Source organism: Aspergillus vadensis (genome assembly GCF_003184925.1).
Source record: "Aspergillus vadensis CBS 113365 unplaced genomic scaffold BO88scaffold_2, whole genome shotgun sequence".
Taxonomy (NCBI): Eukaryota; Fungi; Ascomycota; class Eurotiomycetes; order Eurotiales; family Aspergillaceae; genus Aspergillus; species Aspergillus vadensis.
Genome location: NW_020292040.1, coordinates 262,127 through 287,663, shown reverse-complemented (window position 1 = coordinate 287,663; position 25,537 = coordinate 262,127). Strand labels below are relative to the sequence as shown.

Sequence of the window (25,537 nt, the reverse complement as noted above, 5' to 3'; positions counted from 1 at the left end):
TATTCCTACTACTTCAAGTACTCTGTAGAATAATATTGCCTGGATACATCCAGCAACACGTGCTAGTCATGTGATCCAACTAAACTATGCTCGCCTAAAGTTATGTATTCTCTCCTCTTCTCCAACCAGTATTGTCTGTTATACTTCCTGGATATGGTCATCATCATAGCAATTCATTGCGAGGAGTGTCAGGACTCAATCCCGCAAGAAGAATTATCATCTTACTCTATGATTATCCCCACATGCTTCGGAAGAAGACAATGAAACCTCAAGATTCCTGTCTAGTGCTGGGGTGAGGTTGACACAGTATGCGGGGTTACTCCGAGCCCCTCGGGGTTTCGTGGGAATGATGCGCGAGAGACGACTACTGCTTGCAGTTCGTTGGCATGCATACATCACACATAAATATTCCCTGGCTTATGAAGGATATGAGTATTTCTTGTCTCTCTTGATGCTATTTCGCCCCTACTATCATCCCCGGCCATGACCAGCCAGATCTTGATTGAAACCCCTACAGTTGAGCAACACTCAACCGGGTTTGGCATTGGAACGGCGACTCCGCGTCTGTCATGGCGATTCCTCACCACCGACAGTAGTCCTCGCGACTGGGAGCAGACGGCCTACGAAGTGGAAGTTGTTCGTTCTGGATCTCCGGAGGAAACTTACCATGTGAGCAGCAATGCATCGATGCTCGTCCCTTGGCCCAGTGGCCCACTACAATCCCGAGAAATCGCACAGGTCCGTGTTCGGGCATACGGGTGCAGCGCCGGCGAGGAGCAGCAGGGTGACTGTGCCACCTCCTGGTCTCCCTGGCGGAGCATTGAGTGTGGACTACTCGACCGCGCTGACTGGGTAGCCCGACCTATTGCCAGTCCTGAGGATCCACAGCCGGATAATCCATTGCGGCCGGTGCGGTTTCGGAAGGAATTCCAACTTCCTGTGGCGAGTACCATCGACAAGGCCCGAATTTATATCACCAGCTTTGGAGTATACCGCGCCTTCGTCAACGGGAATCGGGTGGGGGATCAGTGTCTCGCCCCCGGATGGACCAGCTACCGCCATCGCTTGAACTATCAAGTGTTCGACATCGCGCCCCTTCTGAACGCCGAAGGCCCCAATGTCCTTGCAGTAGAGGTTGCAGAGGGCTGGTACGCCACTCGCCTCGGCTTCCTTGGTGGGCGAAGGCAGCTGTATGGGGATCGACTGGCCGTGTTGGCCCAGCTGGAGATCCAACTGGGACCTAAGGGAGACCGACTCTCCATATGTACTGATAGCACCTGGAAATGTACCCCCAGTGCCATCATCCGGAGTGAGCTCTATGACGGCGAGGTTTACGATACCCGTGAAGAGAATCCGACCTGGAACTGCTCGCTCCTTGACCAGGCCTCCCGCTGGGTGGCCGTCCGGGAACTCGACATACCAACCGCGGCCTTGGTGGCACCGAACGCTCCCCCAGTCCGTATCACCGAGGAGATATCCCCAGTCTTGGTCCACAAGACCCCGTCCGGTGCTACTGTCATCGACTTCGGCCAGAACCTGGTCGGTCGACTTCGTGTGCGCTCGTTGAACAAGCCCTCAGGCTCTCGCGTCTCCTTCATCCACGCCGAAGTGCTAGAGAATGGCGAGCTCGGGGTTCGACCCCTGCGACACGCCAAGTGCACCGACGAAGTCATTTTAAATGGTACAGAGCTGGTAGATTGGTCGCCTCAGTATACATTCCATGGGTTTCGATTCGTCCAGGTCAATGGTTGGGATGAAGAAAGCGATGGTTCACTGCTCCTCAACATCAAGGCGCTTGTGATGCACACTGATATGACCCGCAGCGGATGGTTTTCCTGCTCGCACCCTATGGTCAATCAACTCCACACCAATGCCTGGTGGAGTATGCGTGGGAATTTCCTGTCCATCCCTACAGACTGTCCCCAGAGGGATGAACGCCTTGGCTGGACCGGGGATATCCAGATTTTCTGCCCATCGGCCAACTTCCTCTACAATACTGCTGGCATGCTGAGCGACTGGTTGCAAGATGTCGCGGCTGAGCAGCTGAGGGAGAAAGATGGCTGCGTGCCTCCATTTACAGTCCCCAATATCATTAGTGAGACCCTGTGGCCGCATACGCCGCAGGCTGTGTGGGACGATGTGGTGATCCTGACACCCTGGGCCCTCTACCGGTCGTATGGGGATAGCGACATTCTCCGCCGACAATATAAAAGCATGCTCGCCTGGATTGATCGTGGCATCCGTCGCGGCTCGGATGGACTCTGGGATCCTGAACTTTGGCAACTGGGCGACTGGTTAGACCCAACAGCGCCGCCAGAGGAACCCGGGGATGCACGCACCAGCGGAACTCTCGTCGCTGATGCCTATCTCGTGCACATCACCTCAGTGATGTCCGAGATCAGCCAGGTCCTCGGCCAGTGTCAGGATGCCGCACGATTCAAGACGGACTATGACCAACTGAAGGCAAGGTTCCAGGCCAAGTATATAACGGCCACTGGTTTACTAGTCGGCGATACCCAAACGGCGCTTAGCCTTGCCATCGTGTACGACCTTCACTCCACCCCTGAAGCAGCGCAAGCTGCAGCATCAAGTCTCGTCCACCTCGTACGGCTCGCCAAGTTTCGCGTCGCCACCGGGTTCGCGGGCACTCCAATCATCACGCATGCTCTCACCAAGAGCGGACATCCCCAGATCGCCTACCGGATGCTGCTGGAGAAGTCTCGCCCATCGTGGATGTACCCCATCACCATGGGAGCGACGACCATGTGGGAGAGGTGGGACAGCATGCTTCCGGACGGGTCCATCAACCCTGGCGAAATGACCAGCTTCAACCACTACGCCCTGGGTTCGATCATCAATTGGCTGCACTCTGTCGTAGCCGGCGTCAGCCCTCTGGCCCCAGGCTGGAAACACATACAGGTCGCCCCGACACCTGGGCCTACAATTCATTCTGCTCAAGCCATGTACGACACTCCTTATGGGCGACTGGAATGCCGGTGGTCGATCGAGACTGATGCAGATCGCTTCCACATGGACTTGATGATACCGCCCAACTCTCGCGCGCGCGTGATTTTGCCGACTCGGGAGAAGTTATCACAGCCCGTTGGTTCTCGTGAAGATGGGGGCTTCTGGGTGGGTTCAGGGCGTCACAAGTTCTCAGCGCCCTTCGAGTGGATGGACTATTCTAGGGATTGGCCACCAAAGCCTCTGATCCCGATTATGCGTAAACCGGAACCGGAGGATATTGCGTGAATCTCCTCCACTATCTAGAACATGTCGACCTCCTAAACACCATTAAGGTACCCCACATGAATAATAGACGTGGTATACCTGACTACTAGACACTGACGAGGTTTTGGTATAATATCAGGTATAATATACAATGCTAGTTACGTGGACAACAAGTCTAATTTAGTCAAAGGAGGAGTAGTGGTGAGAGCTGATGCATGTTCAGTAAGTAACCAGTGTGTAGAAGCTCTCACACGGTGTTGTCACCAAAGAAGCGGGACATGCAGCAAAACATTTTGGTGGTGGTAGTATTTACTGGAGAGAGGGGGAGATATGGGTGTATAGTATTGGAATCATTTATTGAGGTAGATTCCTCTATTTTGTGGCATTACAAGTCCCAGTGTATCAGACTGAAGATCAAGATAGAAGAGAAGACTACCGACCAAATCCAACTCGGCCGTTGAACAAAACACAATGCCGACAACTGACGTATTACTTCCAAGTACATAGTACTTAGTAGTATTATCTCATAGACATTCAAGATACTATGAACATCATAGTTGGTACCATGAACTACTATTGTGGTTGTTTGTTTATTTTTATTTGTTGAACAGCTTAGAAAGTAACCCACACACAAAAAGCATCTACTACATAGTAGAAACTCAGCTTGAGTATTACTGCTAGGATCCATGTGACGATCCCGCGCCGCTAAGGCATCTTCCATTCGCTGCCCGAGGCTCGAGCTCCTCGCAGATATGTGAACGAGGGCAAGCGGACTCCGAGAAAACCCCAACCAATCATGGATCTAACTGGGGGGGAAGCATTGAGTTGTAGTAGAGATAAAAACAAAATAGAGTTTACGGACTAGACTACTACATTTTTTTTTCTTACTCGCTGCTACCTCTATACTTTGTTTCTATGCAGGAAGAACAAAAAAAATAGTTACCCAACTACGTCAGAGTGTGAGAAATGACGACGGCAGATGTTTTGTTTTTGGTGTTGCCCAGTCAGTCATGACTCAGTTGGTAAGTAATTGCCGTGATCTGGTTTCTGGTGTCCATGGCTGGGCTGGATGGGGGGAAGGGGATACTTGGGCTCCACTGCGATTTATAATGGAATTGGAATTTGTCTGGCTGGGTTAGTCGAGGCCCCGGGGGCATGGGGGGTTTATTGGATAGGGGGAGGGACTCAGAAATACGAGTCTATTTGATGGAGTAGATGGATATACGGAGTACTATGGAGTATGGATAGATAGTGGATGGGGGAGAGAGAGAGGTCAATAGGGGAGGGAGGAAGCGAGAGGATGAAATAGGAAAAAGGAGAAAAGGTTGGTTATATGACTCATTGTATTCATTATTAGTGAGTTATGCTGTTGTTTAGATCAGTTCGGTTCCCTTCCACCGAATGGTGGTTTAGGAAATTATCGATATGATTTCTTATTCGTAGGTGCAATGAAGCTCGAGCTTGCAGGGCACTTAGTACATACTTATCTTCTACTGGATGAGAAGATCATACACCTGACCTGAAGGAACTGCGGGTTTCGCTTTTGCCAACACAGCAACCCTCCGACCCGGAAAAGTATGATGGTGATGATCATGATGTCTTCTTGTTATGCAGCGACTAAAGCATAACACCGGGAATTGCGGAGGCGAACATGTAAGTGCAAAACAGATGGGACTGGACTGGACTGACTGGACTGGTACTTATTGACCTACATATGCTGTGCAGCGGGATTCGATGCGATCGGATCTATCTGTCTCTCCATCTATTCCCCAGGGTAACTATCAGGTTTAGATCAGATTTGAGGTACTTTAGTATAGTTCCGCCCTCAATAATTGGTGAATTGGTAAAAGGTGGCTTAACCAGAAACGCGCGAAGTAAATACTGCTAGTACAGGGTATTTTGTTGTTGTTGTTGATATGATGGACTTTTTTTTTCCCTGTCTTCTGTTTCGGGACGCTTTCCCGCCGGTGCCGAGTTGCCCTGCGAAAAAGTAAAAGTCTTTTTTTTTTTCTTTTCGGCGAGCTGCGGGTGGAGGTGCCGGTGGTGCCACTAATTCAGCCTAGTTTAGTTTCTAGTACTGAGAGAGTTCTCCACTCTGCCGGGCCAGTCAGTCAGTCACTCGCTCCATCAGGGATTTTCTCTTTTGTTTTTTTCTTTTGGTTCCAACGTTCCGCTGAACATCATAGGGGAAAATCAGTCGCAGAAAGAAGAACAAGAGAAGATAACTGCAGCAGAGGAAAAGCCTGTTCCCAACTACATCCTGCATCATACAAAACCTGCATTGTAAGCAGCAGCAGCAGTAGATGTTCCAGGAAGAATATGTAGTACCCTCACAGTCCTCCGAAGCGTAAGAGCTTGCTTGTGAAAGGCGCATGTCCAGGCTTATCTTGCATCGCAAGGTCTCTCATCGTCTCTCTTCTCACCTCGCATGATTGGTGCCCTCAAAGCCACATCACTTCACCGCATTTTTCCTTTCCTTTCCCAGGCGCTCGTTAGCTTGAAAAGGATCGGCGAATGTGATGCCAATAATTCCTCTCTTTCTTTTCCTCTCCGGACTGCGGCGCTTGCAATGCGAACGGCCTCTCATTGGAGCCGGACCAACGCCTGCGCCTCGGCTTTTCCAGCAATCATTCCGGTCTGATATGGCTTGATCATTCATGCTTTTGCAACTCGCTCCTCGTAGGTTTTAACCTTGGGTCTAATTCTGCCGTTTCCCCCCTCCCTCATTGATTGTTCCATTATCAGTGGTCATCCACACCCACCTTTTCCTTTGCCCCCCCCATCGAGGAGCGGGTGAGGAGGAAAAATCAAAACTGTACGTAGTAGAAAAGTAGTTGTCCCCGGGCAATGGCATCATGGCGCGACCCTCCCAAACCAAAAAAAATCAAAATCAAAACAAATCCTTACTAGGCAGAAGGGGGAAAAACTGGAAATCACTGTGACAACTGCAGCTGCCCCGCCAACTGACCGGGCTAATTAACGGCCATCCTTACACTAGAAGGAGTAGACTAGATAGATAGTCAGTCATCCTGGGTCCCCATCGGTCTTCCGTGGGGACCGCAGTGTTTTATTATTATTGTTATGTAGTTACTGGGAAGAATTAGATACTTACTAAGTAGTAGTACTACTAAGCAAGTAACTGACGGATGCTGGTACTGGGTTGCTGGTGCTATTCTTGTCCTGTCCTGTCTTGTCCTGTCCTGTCCGTACGGCGCTGCTCCGTCCTACCAGTAATTTTTTTTTCTCCTCCTCCTCCTCCCCCTCCTCCCAATCCTCTCCCTCTCCAACCTTTTGATTAGAATTTCCCCTCTCTCTTCCCAATCTTCTCTTTACTTTTACTTTACCTCTCTCATCATCCATCGCTGTTTGTTTGTACTCCCAAACAAAAGAGTCATTCTTATCAAACCCATCTTCCCATCTCTCCCCACCCCCCTCCAATCTCGTCCTCATCTCTCCGCTGCCCCTCCAAGACATCCTCCCCCTCCCCTTACCTCCTCACTCCTCATACACCTTTCAATTCCACCTCGGGAGGGCGCTGTCTTGTCCTACCACGCCGTTTGCCGTCTGATCGCCTGTATATTATTGCTTTTCCAGTCCATTGATATCCTTGCGGTGGCCCGTCTGTTCTTGTCTTGATACCTCCAGACTCTCAGAAAATCACAACAACAACAAAAAAGCCTAGTCGAGTCCAGCGTCTTACAGTTTTATCTTCCTCTTTCCTTCTGTTTGCGTCTGTTGCATCTTAACGACTGTTACGACCTTTTATGACCACAATGGCCCACCCCGCTGGTGAGACCGTCACAATCTCTGTCCGTCGTCCGATTGACGATCCCGTCTTCGTGGCCGGCACTTTCTCCGAGCCGCAATGGGAGCCCCTCGAACTGAGCTCCAAGATGGTGGATACCGAACCGGATGAGGAGGGATTGGTTTCGACAGAATATCTTTTCTACCGCGAGTTGGAGCTGTCGCCTGGTCAATATCAATATAGATTCCGCGAGGGCGCTTCCGGCCCGTGGTTCCACGACGAGGCTGTCAAACACGGTACGCTTGAACCTTCTTTTCCCCGTCATTGCATCATCGCGCAACCCATCTGAAGCTGACAAACCTTGCAACTACAGCCGCAGGGGAAGGAGGTCTGGTGAACAACTTTCTCACCGTTGGACCGAGCGGAGATGCCGCCGCAGAGACCGAGGAAGCCGCGCCGAAAGAGAACGGCGTCAATGGAGCCGCTGAGCATGCTGCCCCCGTACAGGAACCCGTCGTCGAGGAGAAGCAGTCCGAGTCGGTCCCCGAGCCGGAAGAAAAGAAGGATGCTGAAGTGACGGAGCCTGCCACCAACGGTGTCGCGGCACCTGAGGTCAACGGAACGGAATCCGCCGAACAAACCTCCGACTCCAAGCACGAAGACGTTACGACTGAGAAGGCCGACGAGGCGACGGAAACACCTGCTGAGAGCCAGCCCGCACCGAAGGAGGCGGAAGAGGTTCCAGCTGCCCCCGCCGTCACCGAGGAGGTGAAGCCTGAATCTGACGTCCAGGTCAAAGCTGAGGAGCAACCCGAGACTTCGACAGAGAGCGCCACCGTCGCGGACACCGAAAAGGCCGCCGAAGAGCCTGAACACACTGAGGTTACAGAGGAGGTCACGTCGAAGCCGGCAGAGTCTGCTCCAGAGCCCGCAGCGGAGGAACCGACCCAGGCTGAGGTTTCGGGAGAGCAGCCCGTCCTGGAGGAAGTAACCCCCGAGGTTGCTGCCAAGGATGTTGCTGCTGAACCTGCTACTGAAGAACCGGCCCGTGAGGAACCTGCCGCCGAGAAGCCGACGGAGTCGACTGTTGAAGAAGCTACTACGCAGGAGGCCCCCAAGGAAGAGTCCGCACCGAAGGAACCGGAGATCCCCGCCGCCGAGACGACTACCGAATCTACCGCAGAAGAGCCTACAAAGGAAGTGGAAGAGGTGAACACTACAGCTACCGAGACTGCCACTGAGGCTGCTCCCGAAGAGCCTGCGAAGGAGTCGGTTACAGAAGAAACAGCGGAAGCGCCCACTGAGGTTCCGGCTACCGAGCCCGCTACGGAGGAACCTGCGCAGGAGGTCGCCAAGGAGGAAGTCAAGGCCGAAGAACCCGCCGAGGCGACCCCTGCTGTGGAGCCCACCGTTGAAGAACCTTCGGAGGAAGTGACCAAGGAGGAATCTACTCCGGAGCCCTCGACTGCTGAGCCTACCACGGAAACCGTGGACAAGGCCACCACTGAAGAGGCCCCTGTGGAATCTGCACCTGTCGAGGAGCAGGCCAAGGAATCCGTTACCGACAAGGACGCTGTGGAGCAGCCCGCTGAGGAGGAATCCGCCGCCCCTCAACCTTCCGAGGCCCCGGTCGAAGAATCTGTCCTCGAGAACACCGATTCTGAACAGACAGCGGAGGTGGCCACCGAGCCTGTCACCGAGACCCCAGTTGCTGATGAGCCCACTGAACCGTCTGCGGAAGAAGCGCATGCTGAACCTGCTGCGGAGAAGGTTGAGGAGCTCAAGACAGAAGAGCCTGCTGAACAGAAGGCATCTGAAGGTGCAGCTGAAGCTTCGATTGAGACAGAGGAAAAGACTGCAGAGCCCGCAGAGGAGCACCCTACAGAGGCAACCACCGAAAACGCCGAGCCACCGGTCACGGAGAAGCCGACAGAGGAGCCCGTTGAACAGGTCACGGAAACCGCTGAAGAGGTTGCCAAGGAGGAGCCTGTCCAACAGGAGTCTTCTAACGAGCCTGTTACCGAACAGGCTGCTGTTGATGCTCCGGCTGAAGAGACTACGGAAACTCCTGCTAAGGATACCCCTGTCGAGGAGGTAGCGACTGAAACTGTTGCAGAAGAGGCACCTGTCGAGACTTCGACCACGGAGGTGGCTGAAGAAGCTGTCAAGGTTGACTCGGCTGTCGAAGAACCGGTGGCTGAGAAGCCTGCCGCAGAAGAATTTGCTGTCGAGGCTTCCGTTCCAGAGACGGCTGAGGAGTCTCCCAAGGAGACTGCTGCGGAGGAAGCAGTGGCTGAGGCGGTTGCGGAAGAGCCCGTTGCTGAGACCGTCGCTTCGGAGACTGTTGAAGAGACCGCCCAGCCTGCAGTTGAGGAACCGGCCACGGAGACTTCAGCCAAGGATGTTGCTGAAGAGCCTGCTCAAGAGCCTGTTGCTGAAGCCACCGCTACAGAGGCCGAGGCATCTGCCCAGCCAGCTGCTGAGGAGCCGGCTTCTGAGAAGCCTGTTGTCGAGGAGCCCGCCCCTGAAGCAACCACCACGCAGACCGAGGAAACCGCGCCAGAGCCTGTCGTCGAACAGACTACTCAGGAGACTCCGGCCGAAGAAGTTGTCGACCAACCGGCTGTTGAAGAGCCGGTCGTCGAGGAACCTGTGGCCGAGAAGACAGTTCAGGAAGAAGAACCCGTCAAGGAAGACGAGCCTGAAGTGACGGTTGCACATGAAGAGACCGTGAAGGAGGAAGTCCCGGCTCCCCAGGAGCCTGCTCATGAAGCTGCTCCCGCAGTCCCCGAGTCGCAGGAGACTGCCGAGGTCGCTGCTGAAGAGACCAAGGAGGCGGTTGCTGAAGAGCCTGAGCATACAGCTGAAGCTCCGGCTGCTGAAGAGCCAGTGAAGGAGGAAGTCGTCGCGGAGACCAAGCCTGAAGAAACCCTTCCCGAGGAATCTACTAAGGAGCCTACCGTGGAGGAGTCTACTGTGCAAGAATCCCAGCAGACGGAGGAGCCCATTGAGGACACTGTCGCGGACGAGTCGACGGACGAGTCCTCCAACTTGGCTGAGTCTACTGTCGCTACGACTGCTGGAGATGAGATCGTTTTTGACAACCAGTCGACCAAGGAAACTGAGCCAGTCACCGAAGAGCTTGTCGAGGAGTTTGCTAAGGAGGCTATCGAGGAGCCTGCTGTCGAGGAGCCTGCTGTCGAGGAGCCTGCTGTCGAGGAGCCTGCTGTCGAGGAGCCTGCTGTCGAGGAGCCTGCTGTCGAGGAGCCTGCTGTTGAGGAGCCTGCTGTTGAGGAGCCTGCTGTCGAGGAGCCTGCTGTCGAAGAGCCTGTTGTTGAAGAGCCTGCGGTCGAGGAACCTGTTAAGGAGGCCGTCGAGGAACCTGCTGTTGAGGAACCTGTTAAGGAGGCTGTTGTTGAGGAGCCTGCTGTCGAGGAACCCGTCAAAGAGGTCGTCGCTGAGGAGCCTACTGCCACGGAGCCTGTTGTTGAAGAGCCTGTGGTCGAGGAACCTGTTAAGGAGGCTGTCGAGGAACCTGCTGTGAAGGAGGTTGTCGTTGAGGAGGCTGCCGCCACGGAACCTGTTGCCGAAGAACCCGTCGCTAAGGAAGCCGTTGAGGAGCCGGTGACTCAAGAGCCAGCTGAACAGGCTGCCATCGAGGAACCTGCTGTCGAGGCGCCTGTTACTCATGAGGCCGAAAAGGAGACTGCTGAGGAGCCGGTTGCGGAAGTTGCCCAAGAACAAGCGGCAGCTGAGTCGGTCACCGAGCACTCTGAGAAGGAGGCCGTTGCTGAGGCTGCTGTTGCGGCTGTTGCAGCAGTCGCGGCGGCGGAGGTTGTCGACAAGGTTTCTGAGCCAACTGTTCAGGAGCCCGTTGCTACCGAACCGGTTGTTGAGGCCGCAACTGTTGAAGCTACTGAGGCTCCGGTCGAGAAGGAGGTTGCTGCCGCAGAGCCTGCCCCTGAGACCCACGAAGAAACCGCCAAGGCCGAAGAGCCACAGGAGCAGAAGGCTGCGGAGGAAGTTGTCGCACAGGTTGAGGAACAGGTTGCCGAGCCGGTGCATGCTCCTAAGGATGAACCGGCTGCAGTTGAGACTGTTGTCGAGCCTGCTGCTACCGAGGAAGCCCCGAAGGCCGAAGTTGCTGAGGCTGTTAGTGTCGAGGAGGAGGAACCTGTCCAGGTTGAAACTGTCAGTGAGCCGGCCCCGGTTGAGCCTGAAGCCAAGGAAGTGCCTGTGCCTACCGAGGTCGAGGCTCCTGTCGAGGCCAACATTGTGACAGCACACGAAGAGCCTATTTCTGAGACGGCCAAGGAGGCCGCTCCTGAGGAGTCTGCCAAGGATAGCATCTTTAGCCCTGAGGTTCTTGGTGCAGGTGTTGCTACTGTTGCTGCCGGTGCTGCCATTTCCGCCGGAGTGTATGCGGCCACTCACAAGGAACACGAAGCTGTTCCTGAGCACGTTGAGTCCAAGCAAGTTCCCGTCCAGCCTGAGAGCACAGATAAGGCAGTCGTCGCCGAAAACAAGCCTACCGAGCGTAAGCACCTCTCAAGTCCTGCAGCGAATCAGCTAGAAATTACCGAATATGGAGCTAACCCTGTCATAGCAGCAACCGAGGCACCTTCTACCGAGCAGCCTTCTGCATCCACCCAACAGCCCCATGTCGAAGACGATGCCGAAGACCAGACCAAGAAGGCTTCCGAGTCCCAGCCCGCCACCGAGCCCGCCGCGCCGTCCGAGAATGCCGCCGACAAGGCAGTTGCCACCAAGGGCGACGAGGAAGATCGTGCCCAAAGTCAAAACCGGTCAGTCACAGCTGTTTCTCTGAACCGTAAACATGACAGCTGGTTTAAGACCATCCTTCGGGCTGTGTTCACCAATTTCTTTGGGGCTATTTTCTCGCCGTTCCGTCGCCGTGGGAGGAACAACCAGTAGAGTCGTGTCGGGTGTTGAAGACCGAGACGTTTATTGTTCATGATTGTGGTTGCCAAAGCTAATATGGTTCAGGAATCTGTTCTTGATGAGCGTTTTTGCTGCACCATTGCTAGCATTTGTTTGGCATGCATATACCCGATGATTGTTCGAAGTTGCCGAGTTCGCGCGCCCACCAGTTTCTCCATCGATTCCCCTGTATTTGGTATTCTGCTGTCGAGCTGTTTCGCTCTCCTCTCAAATTGTCTGAATTATTGATTCCGCATTTTTAAATCGTTCATTCCTTTTGTCAGATTGGTAGTAGTTCTGTTGCAGTTTTCTGCCAGTATGTAATGATGTGCATGATGATATGATATAATGATATGATGTTAGAAATACTTTAAGAATCTTAGCTAGTAGATATGTGGGACCTATCCTTGACCTTGACTTAGCCTATAAAGGTTGGTTGTTGCTCTCGTGCCTGTATGCTGAGAGCTACTCCATCGTAGGAATCTCCAATAACCACTCCTTTGAAATATCCCCCCAGCACCCTAATTTACGATGGAAAACAGTACACTCTGGAGAAACAACCTCTTTCTACCTTAACTACACCACTTTCACATAATGCCCAAGATTAGACCACCTACACATGAAGACAACCAAGATCAAGCATGCGTTGTAGTTTCTCCTTCCCGAACCCTATGATCTACATCATCAGATACAAGATATAACTCTCGCGACCTCAGTATTCAAATACAAGCCCAGTCTCTAATATAAACTCCTATAAAGACAGACACATCCATCTCCTTTAACCCATTCCTTCAGCACACCTCACCCCTCACACCACCCAAAACCTGTAACCCTACAGAGCACATAGTAGAAACAAAGATTCACACGACTTCACCACCTTCCAATCCCTCCCAGCCACCCTCTTCCCCCAAAGCACACCAGCGATATCAAGCAGACCGAACCCAACCCCAAGTCCAGCGCTCATTCACTCGCCCTATCAACCACACATATCCCCCAAACCCACAGCAGTAGAAACAAGTAACACCAGCGCCCACATAACATGCAAACATGCATACAGACAAAACACATCTGCATACATCTAGTAGAGAATGTTGTTTACCGACTCACTCCTCGTTTCCTCGTCTCATCTCGTATCATTCATCCATCCATCCATCTTCGTGTTGTGTTGCGTTCTGTCGCGTCTCGTTTCGATTTTCATCTTCACGATACGCCTTCATCACGAATTCAGATACGGATAGAACTTACTACCACTACTAACGTTACGTTACGCTGTGCTTTGCTTTGCTTTGCTTTGCGTTGCTTTGCTTAGTCGTCGATACGTACGCACATCACATCGCATCATTCAAGATTGATTGATTCCCATTTGCTCACAGCTTAGTCGTCAATGCGTCCTGCTGTGATTTACCGTGCCACGTTTTTTTTGATCCTTTTTCGTTCCGCTCAGCTTTGGCAGCGTCTGCGTGAACGGGAGAACCAGAAGATTAGGGATAGGGAAGGGAAGGAGCCTAATCTTTGAGTTTGAGTTAAGTTGGTTTTGATTGGGAAAGGTAGAGTATTATCTTCTTCTTGTTAGGATTGAGGAGTCAGATTGCTCACTGTGCTAATACAGAGCCCAGTTCCATCCATTGATTGGACTTGATTAAGCTGGTGAGTTCTGATTCATCCTGGGGAACTTGAATCGATAAAGAAGGAAATAATTAGAGAAGTAAAAAGACACAGCTAACCATGCTAGCATACTGCTTCTTCATCATGTCGGTCAATGAGGGAAATGCGTGGGCTCTGCGACGGGCCAAGGAGAGAGAACAGATGAGATTGAGCGGTGATACCGAGCAGGGTAGTCTTTCCTCGATGAAAAGTGGTATGTGTGCTTCTTTTCTTCATCTCATACTGCAAGGAAGGAAGGGAATAAAGAAAGAAAGCTAACAAAAAGAAACAGTTAAAACGATCTCGCCAGAACTAGGCAAATTGGACTTCGATTCCGACCTCGCTCTACCAATGCCAAATCCTCGCACTGCTCGAGCCAACTCAATTGTAAACGACACTCCCCCTAGCTTGCCTACCAGTGGAAGCGGGAGTGGAAGTCTCTGGAGCAGAGGCATTGCTAAGAAACGCTCGTTCACTGAACCGGGTCGTTTGACAGCGGCGGCAGCATCAACATCAGCGACTGGTGAGAGAAAGTCGGAAAAGAAATCAACCTTCAAGGCTCTCAAGGCCAAGCTCAGTTTCAAGGACCTAAAGAAGGAGTTTCGCAAGGAGGTCCCACCGGCAAGTACGATGCCGAAAATCACTATCCTCCGGGATGATTCTTCTTCTTTAGATTCTTTCGCTGCAAAGGGGAACAATTTCGAAGTCGAGAGGCTGTACACTCCCAGACCTAGGGTGATGGAGGTGAGTTCGGGGTCATCGTCGCTATCACGGAAGTCAAGTGTGATACGGTTGGATGATTGTTTGAAGGATTTCGATAAGGCGTCGGATTCTTCTGTGCGTACGCCCATGAAGGATGGTGGTGGTGGTGGTGGTGGTGGTGGTGAAGGCGCTAGATTCAAACATTCGCTCATCCACAGCAATCAAGCAGAAGAGGGACATACTTCGACTCTGCTCGATGCCGTTCTCCTGAGCGGATCGTCACCAGCTGCCCGTACAGGAGAGTTCAGAAATAGCAGACTGCCCGAGGTCGTCAGTACACCTCAACGCGCATGCAGTTATGCAGCTGAGCCAGCGTCTCCCAAGAGTGCGGCATCCACGGTCCGCGAGAGCGAAGCTGCACGCACGTACTCCCCATCGGTGTATGAGACGATCTTGTCTGATAGAACGTCCGACCTGCCACGTCGCGATCACGGGGTGACCAGTATAGAGGAAGTCATTTCGCTCACGCCAACCCGGGACGGTGACTCGTCCGTCAAGAAAGGTTCCGACACCCGTCTGTCGAAATTGGCGTCTCCTGCGTCGACGTTCCACGCTGGTCCTGATGGCTCGTCTAGCGAATACGTTACCACTCAGGTCCCTGTCGATAGAGCGCAGCTTCTGGGTTCCACTGGTCGGGGTGGCTTCGCCCCTACGCCACCAGACCCAGGTTATCAAAACACGGCGGCGCTGGAGGAGCAACTTGCTTCGCACGTAGAGCAGCTCCATTTCCACGTGCAGCATGCGGCCAGTAAACTCGTCAAGACGTTCGAGGACAAAAACGCCTGGCACATGGACCAAGTTCTTCGCCATGTGGACACGATGGTTGACCTAGCTCAGGCCATCAACAAGAAAGCAGCTGCTCAGACTGAGCTACTGAAGGAGGCACAGACGGCCGTTGCGGATGTCAGGGCTCATATCGACACGCTGCGACGCGAAGTGCGCGTCATCAAGTCGAAAATCATCACTGCCATCCACGAGGAAATTGGCAAGCTCAGGTACGACCTCCAAGAGGAGGGTAAGCTTGGCCCTGGCAACCCAGCATCTGAGGGCATCTTGACCCCCAGTCCTGGGCTGCAGGGCCCGTCGATTCCTTTGATGGTGAACCGAGACTTGAGCGCGCAGGATGATGGGAGGGACAAGTTGCTGCCGAGAACAGAAGATAGGAAGTATGGTGAGATGAAGAAGAAGCACGAGCAAGAGGAAAATAAAGAAAGAAAACAAGCAGCCCCGTCGAGCGTGTTACGCAGTGCCAGTCTTGTGAATAGCTCGTCCTCCGCTTACCTGAGCGTCAGAGACCACCATCACCAAATCACTGAAAAGCGAGTTGCCTGGAAAGATGACTATGAGGACACTTCAGGATCCCCCACTCCCAAAGCATCTACTTTTCTCGATCTGCCCGACCTGCTCGTGCCAGCAATCGAACAAGCCGAAGCCTTACTCACATCTGCTGCACAGCCCAAGATGGACAAACCTGCACCCAAACGCAGCTTCTTCAACCTACTTCGTCACCGTGACAATGACAGTAACGCCAGCCGCACGCAGGAGAACAAACCTCAACCTGTCGACAACAACAAGGCACAGGACAAACTTACCACCCCCAATCCAAATCCCAGCCACGATCCAAGCCTGGACCCCAGCACCATCCACCCAGTCCTACGCACCCCCGAGCAAAGCAAAATCCTCGCCGAGCGCGACCTCGAACGCATCCGTCTCGAGAAGCACCAGCTAGCCATGCTGACAACTCCAAGTCCAACGCCCGCTCGACGTCCCGGCGTGCTCAAGCTATCGAAATCTCACTCTTCAATCGGCGGTGCTGGCACTTCTACTCCTGATAGTACCTCCTCCTCACCTCCTACTCTGCACGGCTGGCCTCTTCCAGACGTTTACAAGAATAGGTTGCCTGCTGTGCCATCTCGCAGCTTGAACTCAACTCCCCAGCAGCAGCAGCAGGGCTTCGATAACCCGTACCCGATTTTCAGACATCCTGTTCCGGCCTCGACTGCGTCTGGCTCTATTGGTTCTACTACTACTAATACTACTCCTGTCGGGCTATCGCCTTCGCAGGGTAGTACTGGTAGTCGTACTGGTGGACCCCCTCCAAGACCTCGTCGTCCGCCTCCGCTTCCGCTTGAGCTGATTTCCTCCAATACCACTACTACTACTGTTAGTCTTGGACGGAAGAGAGAGGGGTCTGGTAGACATCGGAGTGGGACGTTGGAGAGGGTCGACGAGTGATTAGATTTGAATGGTGATGGGTTGGTGAAGAAAGTATGATTGATGATAGTGGAATGGCTGGCTGAATGGCTGAACTGTCAGTCAAGTCTCAGTCAATTACTTCTTTTGTTTTCTTTACTTATGAGGTGGACGATGTCATGACTTTATGTTTTATTGAGTTTTATCATGACGAGCGAGGGTATGTTTCTTTTTTCGTTGGCATCTCATTGAGCGGGTATTATGAGATTATTGATGAGAGTGAGGTGAGGTGTCAATGGTGTTGTAAGGGCATATTTATGGATTCGGAGTTGGAGGAAAAGGAAGTTAAAAAAAGGGGGGTTTTCTCTGAGTTATCTCATTCGTTTCATTTTACCGGGTATCGGATACTCTATGGGAATGGTGAACAGATAATGATAATAATAATGAATATAAAAAAAAAGATATAAGAGAGAAGTTGGAAAACGCGTAAGATATGATAGATAAAATTGACCCGCTAATTAAATGCAATGACTCTATTTCCGCGTCGCAATCATCTTCTCTACATCCAACGCAGCATCCCGAACCTGAGGACAGTAATGCTGGCGCAACAACTCTCCCTCCCAGATCGTGCCCGCGAAGACATTAGTCGCCTCAATATCAGTGGCATACGCATTGAACACACCGTCTCCCTTGCGCTCATCACTGTGCCACAGTGAGGAGATGCGGCGTGCATTATGCTTGGCCACCTGGTTCATGAGCGACAGTGTCGCGAGGGCGGACTTCTCGGGCAGCTGGAGCGAGGATGTCATCAGGCGCTTCGAGAAAGAGCCTAGGCGGACGGGAGGGGGCATTCCGTGTGCGCGGGAGATAAGAGTGGATTGCAAGCAGCGAAGGAGCAGAACCATGGGCGTTTGGAAGTTGACCTTCTTCCTGGATCGCCAGGCAGGGTTGGCTTCGGGGGAGTTGGGGTCGGGGAGGCGGAGGGATTTGTCGGGGTTGAATTCGACGTCGGGGTTGATGGAGAGGTTGTAGAGAGAGCGGTAGAGGTGTTTTACGAAGAAACTCAGGTCCAGGTGGAGTGTGCTGGCGGCCTTGCTGGCGTCTTGTCCTTCCAGGAGTGCAAAGGCTGTGACGGTACAGAGGAGGGCTTCGCGCTGGGCGTCGCGTGTCGTGGCTGGCTCCGCTTCGTTGGTTTCGTCTGTCTCTTCTTCCTCTTCTTCCTCCTCGGCTCGATCCGCGTGGCCGATCAGGTCCTTGAGTGCTTCCAGCAAGTCACCGAAGAAGTCCTGGTTGATCAGGTGGGCGTACTTGGCCAGACCTTCGAGGACGGGGCCCATGAGCTTGGGGATGCGGAGCTTGAGGATTCGGAAGTAGACGCCGAAGACGAGCTTCAGTGTCTCTGCCTGGTTCTTGTCTCTCTCCTCGTGGGAGACCAGGGCGTCGGCCTCCTTCATGTCCTTCTCGACTGCTTTGCGCTCCTTCTGGACCTTGCGTTCTCGCTTGGTGCGGAACTCGCGCTTCTGCTTGGGCTTCTTGCCAAATTGCGGGGTCTCCTCTTCTTCTTCGCGATCGATTCTGTCTCTTGACGCCTTGCGGGAGAATTCGGACAGCAGACGGAGGTGGAGGAAGGTATCCAGGACGGTCTCGTTGATGCGGAATTCCTTGGCCTTCATCATCTTCGATAGTAGGCGGACAGCCTCGAGGGACACGACTCCGTCCTCGTCCCTTATGAAAACCTCCTCCATTGTCTCGCGACATTTGACGAAATCGGCATCGACTTGTTTACGGGCGAGGCGGTTGACGAGGATCTTCAAGAGCTCGCTACGGAAGTTGAAATGCGCCACGGAAAGGAGAAGGTTGCAGGCGCAGTTGATCGCAATGCTCTTGAGGCCAGGATCCACCTGGGGGCCGTCCTTCTTGGCTGGTTTCGTGAGTTCCACCAGCTTCTGGACGTAATGTTTGTAGTTCGAAAGGAGGGATTGTTCGAAGGTCCGTAGCTTGCGCACTTCCTTGGAGATTTTCGCGGACAGGTCTTCGTCGCCGAGGGGTCGAATTCGGTAGCCAGGAATAACGTCCTTGTACACTGCGGCCTGGGCGGCCAAGGCGAGTTTCTTGATCGCAACATGCTCTCCCCTCTCCATGATTTCGGCCATTGTCTTGAACAGCGGCATGTTGTCTTCCGGATCTTCGTTAATCAACGTAGCAAGTCGGGCAAGTTCCTCCTTGGTCTGGATAATTTGCAGCTTCAATGGGATCTTCGGCTTCTCTTCTTCAACCTCTTCCTCATCTTCATCGGAATCCGCATCCTCCATATCCTCGTCGTCATCGGTACCCAGAAAGCTGTCGGATTCTTCAGCCTCCGGCTCAGGTTCCGGTTCTGCCACATTTTGTAGACCCTCCGCAGTTTTGATAGGCAATCTCGTTTGTTCCTTGTCCTTCTTGCCCAATTTGCGCGGGCGCTGCTCATAGTCTTGTTCGAGGTCCCACTCGGCGGCATTGCTGTAGAAGTCGCTGGTAGACGCACCACCCGAGGATTTGGAGCCACGCTCCTCATCTCCAGGAGGGCTCACCCGTCTCCGTTTAGTCGTACGTGCAGGAGCCATTTCGCGGTGCCTGGGGTATATTCTGGGGTGTGGTAGCGGCAAGTTGTTTGCGCGGGTTGACTGTCCGAAACTTTTTTCCTGCGGTGCCAAGACCTGGACGCTAAAGGCGGCCGCTCCACCTTGTCTAGAATTTTTGTTCCCGCGGAGCTTCGACTTACAAAGGCTGCATCGCAATCGCGTCTGGAAACCCTCCTGCGCTTTTCTGCTTGTTGATATTCTTTTCAGTTTTCGCATCTAGTGCAGTGAACTGAAATAGTCTTTCAAGATGCGTCAACTCACCGAAGGTAGGTGCAACCATCCCCGTCTGTTGTGATTCTTGCGCATGGGTTCTCATAACATTTGTGACTAGAGGAAACCCGGACTTTGTTCGAGAAGTTGGCCAATTACACTGGAAGGAGTCTTAACAACTTGATCGCTCCTCCTTCTGGCTCCGAAGATGCCAACGACCGCTATGTTTTCCGTCTTCACGGCAGCAGAGTATACTACCTGAGACTTTCCCTGGCGAACCTCGCAACCAGCATCCCTCGCGCCAACCTCCTCACCCTCGGAACCTGCATCGGAAAGTTCACCAAGACCGGAAAGTTCAGAATCCAGCTTACGGCTTTGGATGTCCTCGCTCCCCATGCGCGCTACAAGGTGTGGATCAAGCAGAACGGTGTGATGCCGTTCCTCTATGGCTCCAACGTGGCCAAGGCCCACGTCGGAAGATTCAGCGAGGACTGCCCGGAGAATGCTGGTGTGATTGTTATGGATATGAATGATACGCCATTGGTAAGAGGCCCTTGGCTGGATTGAGGTAACCCAGGCTGATAGACAATAGGGATTCGGTGTGACTGCCCGGTCGAGTGCTGAGACCCGGAGATTGGAGCCCACAGCCAACGTGGTGTTCCGTCAGGCAGATATTGGAGAGTACCTGAGAGAGGTAGGTTGACGAAGTGTCATATCCACCGTATCAATTTGCTAACTTTCCTTTAGGAAGATACTCTGTTTACGACCTAAGCCAAAGCCTTGCATACGCGGGATCGAACATGGGAGATTCATACTAGATACCTGGGCATTCTCGCAGGAGTTCTGGAGTCGTCTGTCTGTACATTTAGAAAAGTGTTTCTCAATTCACCTTATCCATCTATTATCTCATGATTTTTCTGTGATTTCGGCTTTGCCGGACATCCGTAGCATGATAAAAGTAGACTAGACTGTTACAGACATTGCTGTATCACCTAGAATATTGAATAGCAAGTCAATTCCACCAGATGGCAGACGTAAGTGGTGGTGTTGGGGAATGTGATGTGAAGCTGGCAGAAGATTAGAATATTAGATGCGGGGCACGTGCACGGGCACCTCTCACTCAGCGAGCTCGATTCGGAGATGTGAAGTTTCCCCATCCAGTCATTTCAGCAGCGGATTAACAACACTTCTGTATATTTCCTCACCTTTGCAGCCAGTGTGCTCACAGCCACCAACCTTTCACATCTTCACTCTCTCGTTGGCTTCCTAACGAGCCTCTACACCCCCTCCATCTGCCAATATTTTCCCCGCAGGCCACTTGCCTGCCTCACCCCACCATGCCGCCTTACTCTACTGCTCAAAAGCAATGTATAATGCAATTCGTGAACCTCACCCAAGCCAAAGATGCAGTAGCTGCAAAGGTATACACTGTCTCATTGCTTCTTTTGCCCTTCCTTCGGCAGATGCCATATCGCCCAACCAGTCTTATCTGCGCTCATCACGTGTTCCTCCATGACTGACTCGTCGCATGCACATAGTTCTTGAAAGCATCTCGCTGGAATGTGGAACAAGCTATTGATGCGTGAGTATATGCTTTTGTGTTCTATTCTCCCTCTCTTTTACTTCCTGGCTATGCTATCGCGTTTCCACTCTTGTGGCCCACGGTCCAAGGGACCTGGTCATCTTATACCTCGCTTGGTTATTTCAATACGTTAGGCCTGGCGTCGTCTCATCTGTCTGTATCCCTCGTCCGGCGGGACTGAATCAAGGTACTGTTAGGTGTTGGCGCAGGCCATCCTGAAACATCTCATTGTTCAGCCATGGCGGATACAGCTGAAGACGTAAATCTGACGCTGTCAGATGTCACTCTGTCGCATGCGATGTGCAGTAAACGACTGTCGATCAAGTCTCTGCTATCTCTGAACGTTATTCACATGGCAGCTTCAGACAAGAGACCTCCACAAGCGTGTAGTATGTCTGTTATCAAATTTCGACATCGATATCGTTCAGCCAGAGTTTCCTACACTTTACCTGGCATCCGTGCGCTTAGAGAATCTGCCTTGAGGTCTATCTCCATTTACCTAGTGGTCCAAAAAATACTGCTCTTGCAGGATGCCTAGCACAAAAGCAGAAAGAACGGGACATTTACACATGAGACCACCCAGCCTGCGTGTTGAAATCCAAGCATGCATCAGAGTTCCACCCACTTCAGCACTCTCTACACCCTCTGCTTCATACACTCACCACCATATGACTCAACCAACTGATCTCAAACAGTCGCTAATTCCAACCTCACCTCCAGATACTTCCAAAGCTCCTCCGGCGCCGGCGGTAGCACATCCTCACTGAGCAAGATCTTCGACAGTTATCGAGGTTCGTCCACTCCCACCACCTTCCTCATAAATGTCCAAAACTAACCTCCATCAGATGCCCCAGAAGACAACCCAGACGGGATCGGCATCGAAGGAGCGATGAAATACCTGGGCGACATCAAAGTCGGTCTCGACGAAGTAGCGTGTCTAGGAATTGCCGAACTGCTCAAATCCCCCTCAATGGGCGAATTCACCCGCGAGGGCTTCATCAATGGCTGGAGAATGACTGGGTAAATACCCCCCATCCACCATCCCACACATCTCCAAACATACACTAATATACGTGGAAATAGAGCCGACACCCTCGACAAAATGATCGCCCACGCCGCGGACATCCGCGCGCGCATTCCCATCCAACCGGACCTCTTCCGGCGGGTGTACCGCTTCACCTTCCCACTCTGCCGCATGCAAGGCCAGCGGAACCTGCAGTTCGAGATTGCGGCGGAGCAATGGCGGCTGTTCTTCACGCCGCAGAATGGCGGGGTACAGTGGAACACGGAGTCGACTCCGTGGTTGGATTGGTGGACTGAGTTCCTGGAGGAGAGGGGGAAGAGGCCGGTGAATAAGGATCTGTGGGAGCAGGTGGAGGTGTTTATGCGGAAGACGATGGAGGATGAGAACTTTGGGTGGTGGAGTGCGGATGGGGCGTGGCCGGGGGCGTTGGATGATTTCGTGGAGTGGGTGCAGAAGAAGAGGGGGGAGGATATGGAGGTTGAGTAGGTGGTGTTTCTTTTTTTTTTTATTCTTCTTAATCATTCTTGATGTGAGATTTGATTAGTAGTCTACGACGACGGTTAGGTAGATAAATGGGATGGGTTTATGATTATTATCATTACATGGTAAGGGATGGTGTGGGGAATCTTTATATCTTGGTATTTTGTTATACTAGGTATGAAAGCTATGGCGACAGTGATAGACAGAAGAGGTATGCAGCATGGTGGTGTCGCCAAGGAAGAAGAGAATAGAAAATCGATAAAACATGTTCATCATAACAGGGGCAGGGCAAACATATCTTCATCTCGACGCCAGAGCTCCATCATCAGAGGTATATCCGGGTCAGATTAGGATGTCATGGGTGTAATGAAATGGATGACAGCGAAAGGGTGGACTTTCCGATAAGGTGGCTGGGCTGAGGCAGCCGCTCATTCCGGCAGTCTCTCGGGTTCGGGAGACGTACCCGAGTGAACGGACTGCTCTAACTGACCATTATTGGAAAGTCCACACTGCCCTGTCGGTAGTCATAAGCTAGATACAGTATATTTACATCGTTTACCGGTAGTCGCCCTTGTCGTACTCGCTACCGGGTCCACGGCGTTGGTCGTAGCGCTGTCGTGCTAAGGTTAGCGACTGGTCGCGTCGGCGGGATCGTCACGTAGCTGATTTACCTTGCGGAGAGCCTCAAGACGCTTCTTCTTGGTGTGCGTGTTGACGTAGGTTCCAATGACGAACCCGACAATGTTGAAGAAAGGCACCCAGGTGTGCTCGGGGAGGAACTTCTGGGCAAAGGCCAGCGCGATGGGCGAGGTGACCCAGCTGACCTTCATGACGGGCATGAAACCGGCCCGCACGGTAGCGCGGACCTGGTGGAAGGTGCGCGCGCCCGCGATAACTGCCATGCAGCACAGGTACACGGCATTTTGGATGGGGGAGACCTGCGTCGCGTCAGCATTCCAAGCGCACGTCAAAATAGGGTTTCAGATCGGACATACCAACAAGTTGCTGGCGAGGATCTGTAGGATCTTGGCCTTGATGCTAGTCCGGCCAGCGAAGACCCGCTGCAGAATTCCAATGAGGAAGTGGCCCAGCGGGGCGCTGATGAACATTCCGTAGAGGGCCATTTTGGGGACACGGGCGCTGAAGTAGTGACCGTGCTTGCTGACATCATGGGCGATCCACGAGGCCAGGATTTCTTGCAAACTGGACAGGACACCGGAGGTCAACATCTTGGTGCGCAGGGGGTTCGACTGCAGTTGGCGGAGGTAGAGCTATAATGGACGCGCATTGTCTCAATCAGTGGACTGTAAACACGCATCGGGGGTGCGATTACACAGGCGCAAAACATACAGCGAGATAGCCATCGCCAGTCAACCGGTTTCCAACCTTGTGGACCAATTCCTTTGTATCCTCCCGTATCGAGGTGACGGCCTCGTCCTGGAACTTGGCAGACATTTTTGCTGATCTGGTGGGTGTGGTTGAGGGTGTGGGTGAGGCTGAAGGTGAGGAAAGAGAAGAAGATTAAGCGCGCGCGATATGGTCAATTAAGAAGGACGGGAGCCAGAAGACGATAAAGTCACGAAGACGGCAGCTACGGATATTACGGGACACGGTTAGCCAAGCCAGACAAGGGAGTGGGGTGGGAACCACAATGGAGATTTGGTGGAGATGGAGAACGAGAGGAAGAGGAATGAAGTGGGTTTTGGGTTGGGGAAAGAAGGTAGGACAGACAGACAGACAGAGGGGAGGTGAGATTTGAGATTAGGTGGAAAACATGGGGTTGGCGACGGAAGATGCGCTGTCCCGCATAGAACGGCAGGGAAAAGGAGTAGCAGGGGGAGAGGGAAGATGGGATTGTTGGCTGAACAGCAGCCAGCCAAAACAACTAGTAACTTAACGAGGCTAAGGAACGAACGGGAACGAGTCAAGGGAAAGGAAGGAGGCTGGTTTGTTCGGGGAAGATGAGCCAAAGCTTACCGAGGTCGGAAGAGTTCCTGAGCGAGTCTGAAATGAGATGCAGCAACACAGACAATATGGGGAAGGTCAACGCGGATAAGAGCAGTAGTGAGAGAGACCCAGTCAATAATAATAGTTAATCCACGGATCAATTCAATGGAGGGACCAGCACCTGCCCTAAGCTGACAGGAGACAGGAATCTAGTTCCAACTTCACCAAACACAACTGGTCAAGTCAATTCGACTAGTGAGTGAGTAGATAGATAGTTGAATAGTTAGTTAGTAGATAGCAGTGATTGATTATTGCTGTTGGGAATGTGGAGGAGGAAAGCAGTCAATAATCAAAGACAATAATAATTTCACTGTCGGTCACTTCATCGGCAAATGGCGAATGTCGCCGCTTTAATACCCGCGGCCTCGGGCTGCCCGCCTTTCGGTCAGCTCCGACATGCGGGCAAGCATCTATCTTAAGGGTTCCAATGTCCACCTTTCCGATGCCTCGCTATATCTGCTAGGATTCTCTGTATTTTCCAGGCATTATCTCAATCTGGAATATATATATAGTATTGAACTCATTATGATTCCTTTTCAGGCTTATCTCAAAAATCCGGTATTTCCAGATGGTCTATACCCTAAGAGGAAAGGGCACTGGCCCAAAAGGTGCACGCCGAGTGCAGCCAGGAACAGAAAATAATCGAGCTTATTTTCAATATATCACTCATCTTGGGTATTTTTCTGATTCTAAATCTGCTCTGCACAGTTCCTATCCACTAACAACTGCACAGGCAGAAAATGTAGCTCACATAATGCTGCTTATATAGAGATGAATGCTTCATCACAGCCCTAGGCCTTGCCTTTATGGCACTACTTATCTGTAGGCCATGTGCATGTTAACCTAGCGTTCACAATGCTTCTGCTACCGTGCTGGCAAGCATCTAATAGCAAATGCTCGTTTGAGGCGTTTGAGTGCCGAGACCTTTGGACCCGGTCTTTGGTGAAGAGGCCTAACACGTCCACATCTCACACGATGTCTCAACGAACACTCAGACGTGTTTTCCTTCCTCACAGGAAGCCTTCATCATCAGGAGGCATCCTTTGAATCACCATTTTCATCGTTGTGTCACACTTGGTCAACTCAACTACTTGAAG

The 25,537-nt window shown here is 52.4% G+C and overlaps 8 protein-coding genes across 8 annotated transcripts; 6 read left to right on the top strand and 2 right to left on the bottom strand.

Annotated features, from left to right (window-relative positions):
• Window positions 1-483: 483 nt before the first annotated feature.
• On the top strand, window positions 484-3,397 carry BO88DRAFT_484230 (alpha-L-rhamnosidase; the record flags this gene model as incomplete). The annotated part of the gene is made up of 1 exon (XM_025712275.1): window positions 484-3,397. One exon carries the CDS (start codon window positions 484-486, stop codon window positions 3,250-3,252), a length of 2,769 nt encoding a protein of 922 aa, XP_025567067.1. The 3' UTR covers window positions 3,253-3,397.
• A 3,607-nt stretch (window positions 3,398-7,004) lies between these two features.
• BO88DRAFT_410698 (PT repeat family protein) lies at window positions 7,005-11,911 on the top strand (the record flags this gene model as incomplete). The annotated part of the gene is made up of 2 exons (XM_025708012.1): window positions 7,005-7,272; window positions 7,350-11,911. The coding sequence occupies 2 exons, from the start codon at window positions 7,005-7,007 to the stop codon at window positions 11,909-11,911; spliced, it is 4,830 nt and encodes a 1,609-aa protein (XP_025567066.1).
• Window positions 11,912-13,564: 1,653 nt separating this feature from the next.
• BO88DRAFT_379516 (uncharacterized protein) lies at window positions 13,565-16,558 on the top strand (the record flags this gene model as incomplete). The annotated part of the gene is made up of 2 exons (XM_025704490.1): window positions 13,565-13,775; window positions 13,854-16,558. Exons 1-2 carry the CDS (start codon window positions 13,643-13,645, stop codon window positions 16,556-16,558), a joined length of 2,838 nt encoding a protein of 945 aa, XP_025567065.1. The 5' UTR covers window positions 13,565-13,642.
• Window positions 16,559-16,885: 327 nt separating this feature from the next.
• Window positions 16,886-19,155, bottom strand: BO88DRAFT_400907 (nuclear export protein Noc3). Its single transcript, XM_025705709.1, has one exon. The coding sequence runs from the start codon at window positions 19,117-19,119 to the stop codon at window positions 17,050-17,052; it is 2,070 nt and encodes a 689-aa protein (XP_025567064.1). The 5' UTR covers window positions 19,120-19,155; the 3' UTR covers window positions 16,886-17,049.
• A 105-nt stretch (window positions 19,156-19,260) lies between these two features.
• BO88DRAFT_440571 (ribosome biosynthesis protein NIP7) lies at window positions 19,261-20,118 on the top strand (the record flags this gene model as incomplete). Its single annotated transcript, XM_025709808.1, has 4 exons — window positions 19,261-19,403; window positions 19,469-19,890; window positions 19,940-20,041; window positions 20,095-20,118. The coding sequence occupies exons 1-4, from the start codon at window positions 19,385-19,387 to the stop codon at window positions 20,116-20,118; spliced, it is 567 nt and encodes a 188-aa protein (XP_025567063.1). The 5' UTR covers window positions 19,261-19,384.
• Window positions 20,119-20,612: 494 nt separating this feature from the next.
• On the top strand, window positions 20,613-22,656 carry BO88DRAFT_356588 (DCN1 family protein). The gene is made up of 5 exons (XM_025703736.1): window positions 20,613-20,768; window positions 20,886-20,929; window positions 21,650-21,720; window positions 21,775-21,949; window positions 22,013-22,656. The coding sequence occupies exons 1-5, from the start codon at window positions 20,685-20,687 to the stop codon at window positions 22,437-22,439; spliced, it is 801 nt and encodes a 266-aa protein (XP_025567062.1). The 5' UTR covers window positions 20,613-20,684; the 3' UTR covers window positions 22,440-22,656.
• Window positions 22,657-22,988: 332 nt separating this feature from the next.
• BO88DRAFT_449153 (Mpv17/PMP22 family protein) lies at window positions 22,989-23,888 on the bottom strand (the record flags this gene model as incomplete). Its single annotated transcript, XM_025710472.1, has 4 exons — window positions 22,989-23,045; window positions 23,105-23,371; window positions 23,429-23,704; window positions 23,784-23,888. The coding sequence occupies 4 exons, from the start codon at window positions 23,886-23,888 to the stop codon at window positions 22,989-22,991; spliced, it is 705 nt and encodes a 234-aa protein (XP_025567061.1).
• Window positions 23,889-25,285: 1,397 nt separating this feature from the next.
• On the top strand, window positions 25,286-25,537 carry BO88DRAFT_400903 (uncharacterized protein). The gene has a single exon (XM_025705708.1). The coding sequence runs from the start codon at window positions 25,296-25,298 to the stop codon at window positions 25,485-25,487; it is 192 nt and encodes a 63-aa protein (XP_025567060.1). The 5' UTR covers window positions 25,286-25,295; the 3' UTR covers window positions 25,488-25,537.

Coding starts and splice junctions, on each gene's coding strand:
- BO88DRAFT_400907 (XM_025705709.1), bottom strand. CDS start 19,119: ATGGCTCCTGCACGTACGACTAAACGGAGACGGGTGAGCCCTCCTGGA.
- BO88DRAFT_356588 (XM_025703736.1), top strand. CDS start 20,685: ATGCCGCCTTACTCTACTGCTCAAAAGCAATGTATAATGCAATTCGTG. Junction 20,930..21,649: donor GTGGAACAAGCTATTGATGC/GTGAGTATATGC, acceptor CCTCACCTCCAG/ATACTTCCAAAGCTCCTCCG. Junction 21,721..21,774: donor GATCTTCGACAGTTATCGAG/GTTCGTCCACTC, acceptor AACCTCCATCAG/ATGCCCCAGAAGACAACCCA.
- BO88DRAFT_400903 (XM_025705708.1), top strand. CDS start 25,296: ATGCTTCTGCTACCGTGCTGGCAAGCATCTAATAGCAAATGCTCGTTT.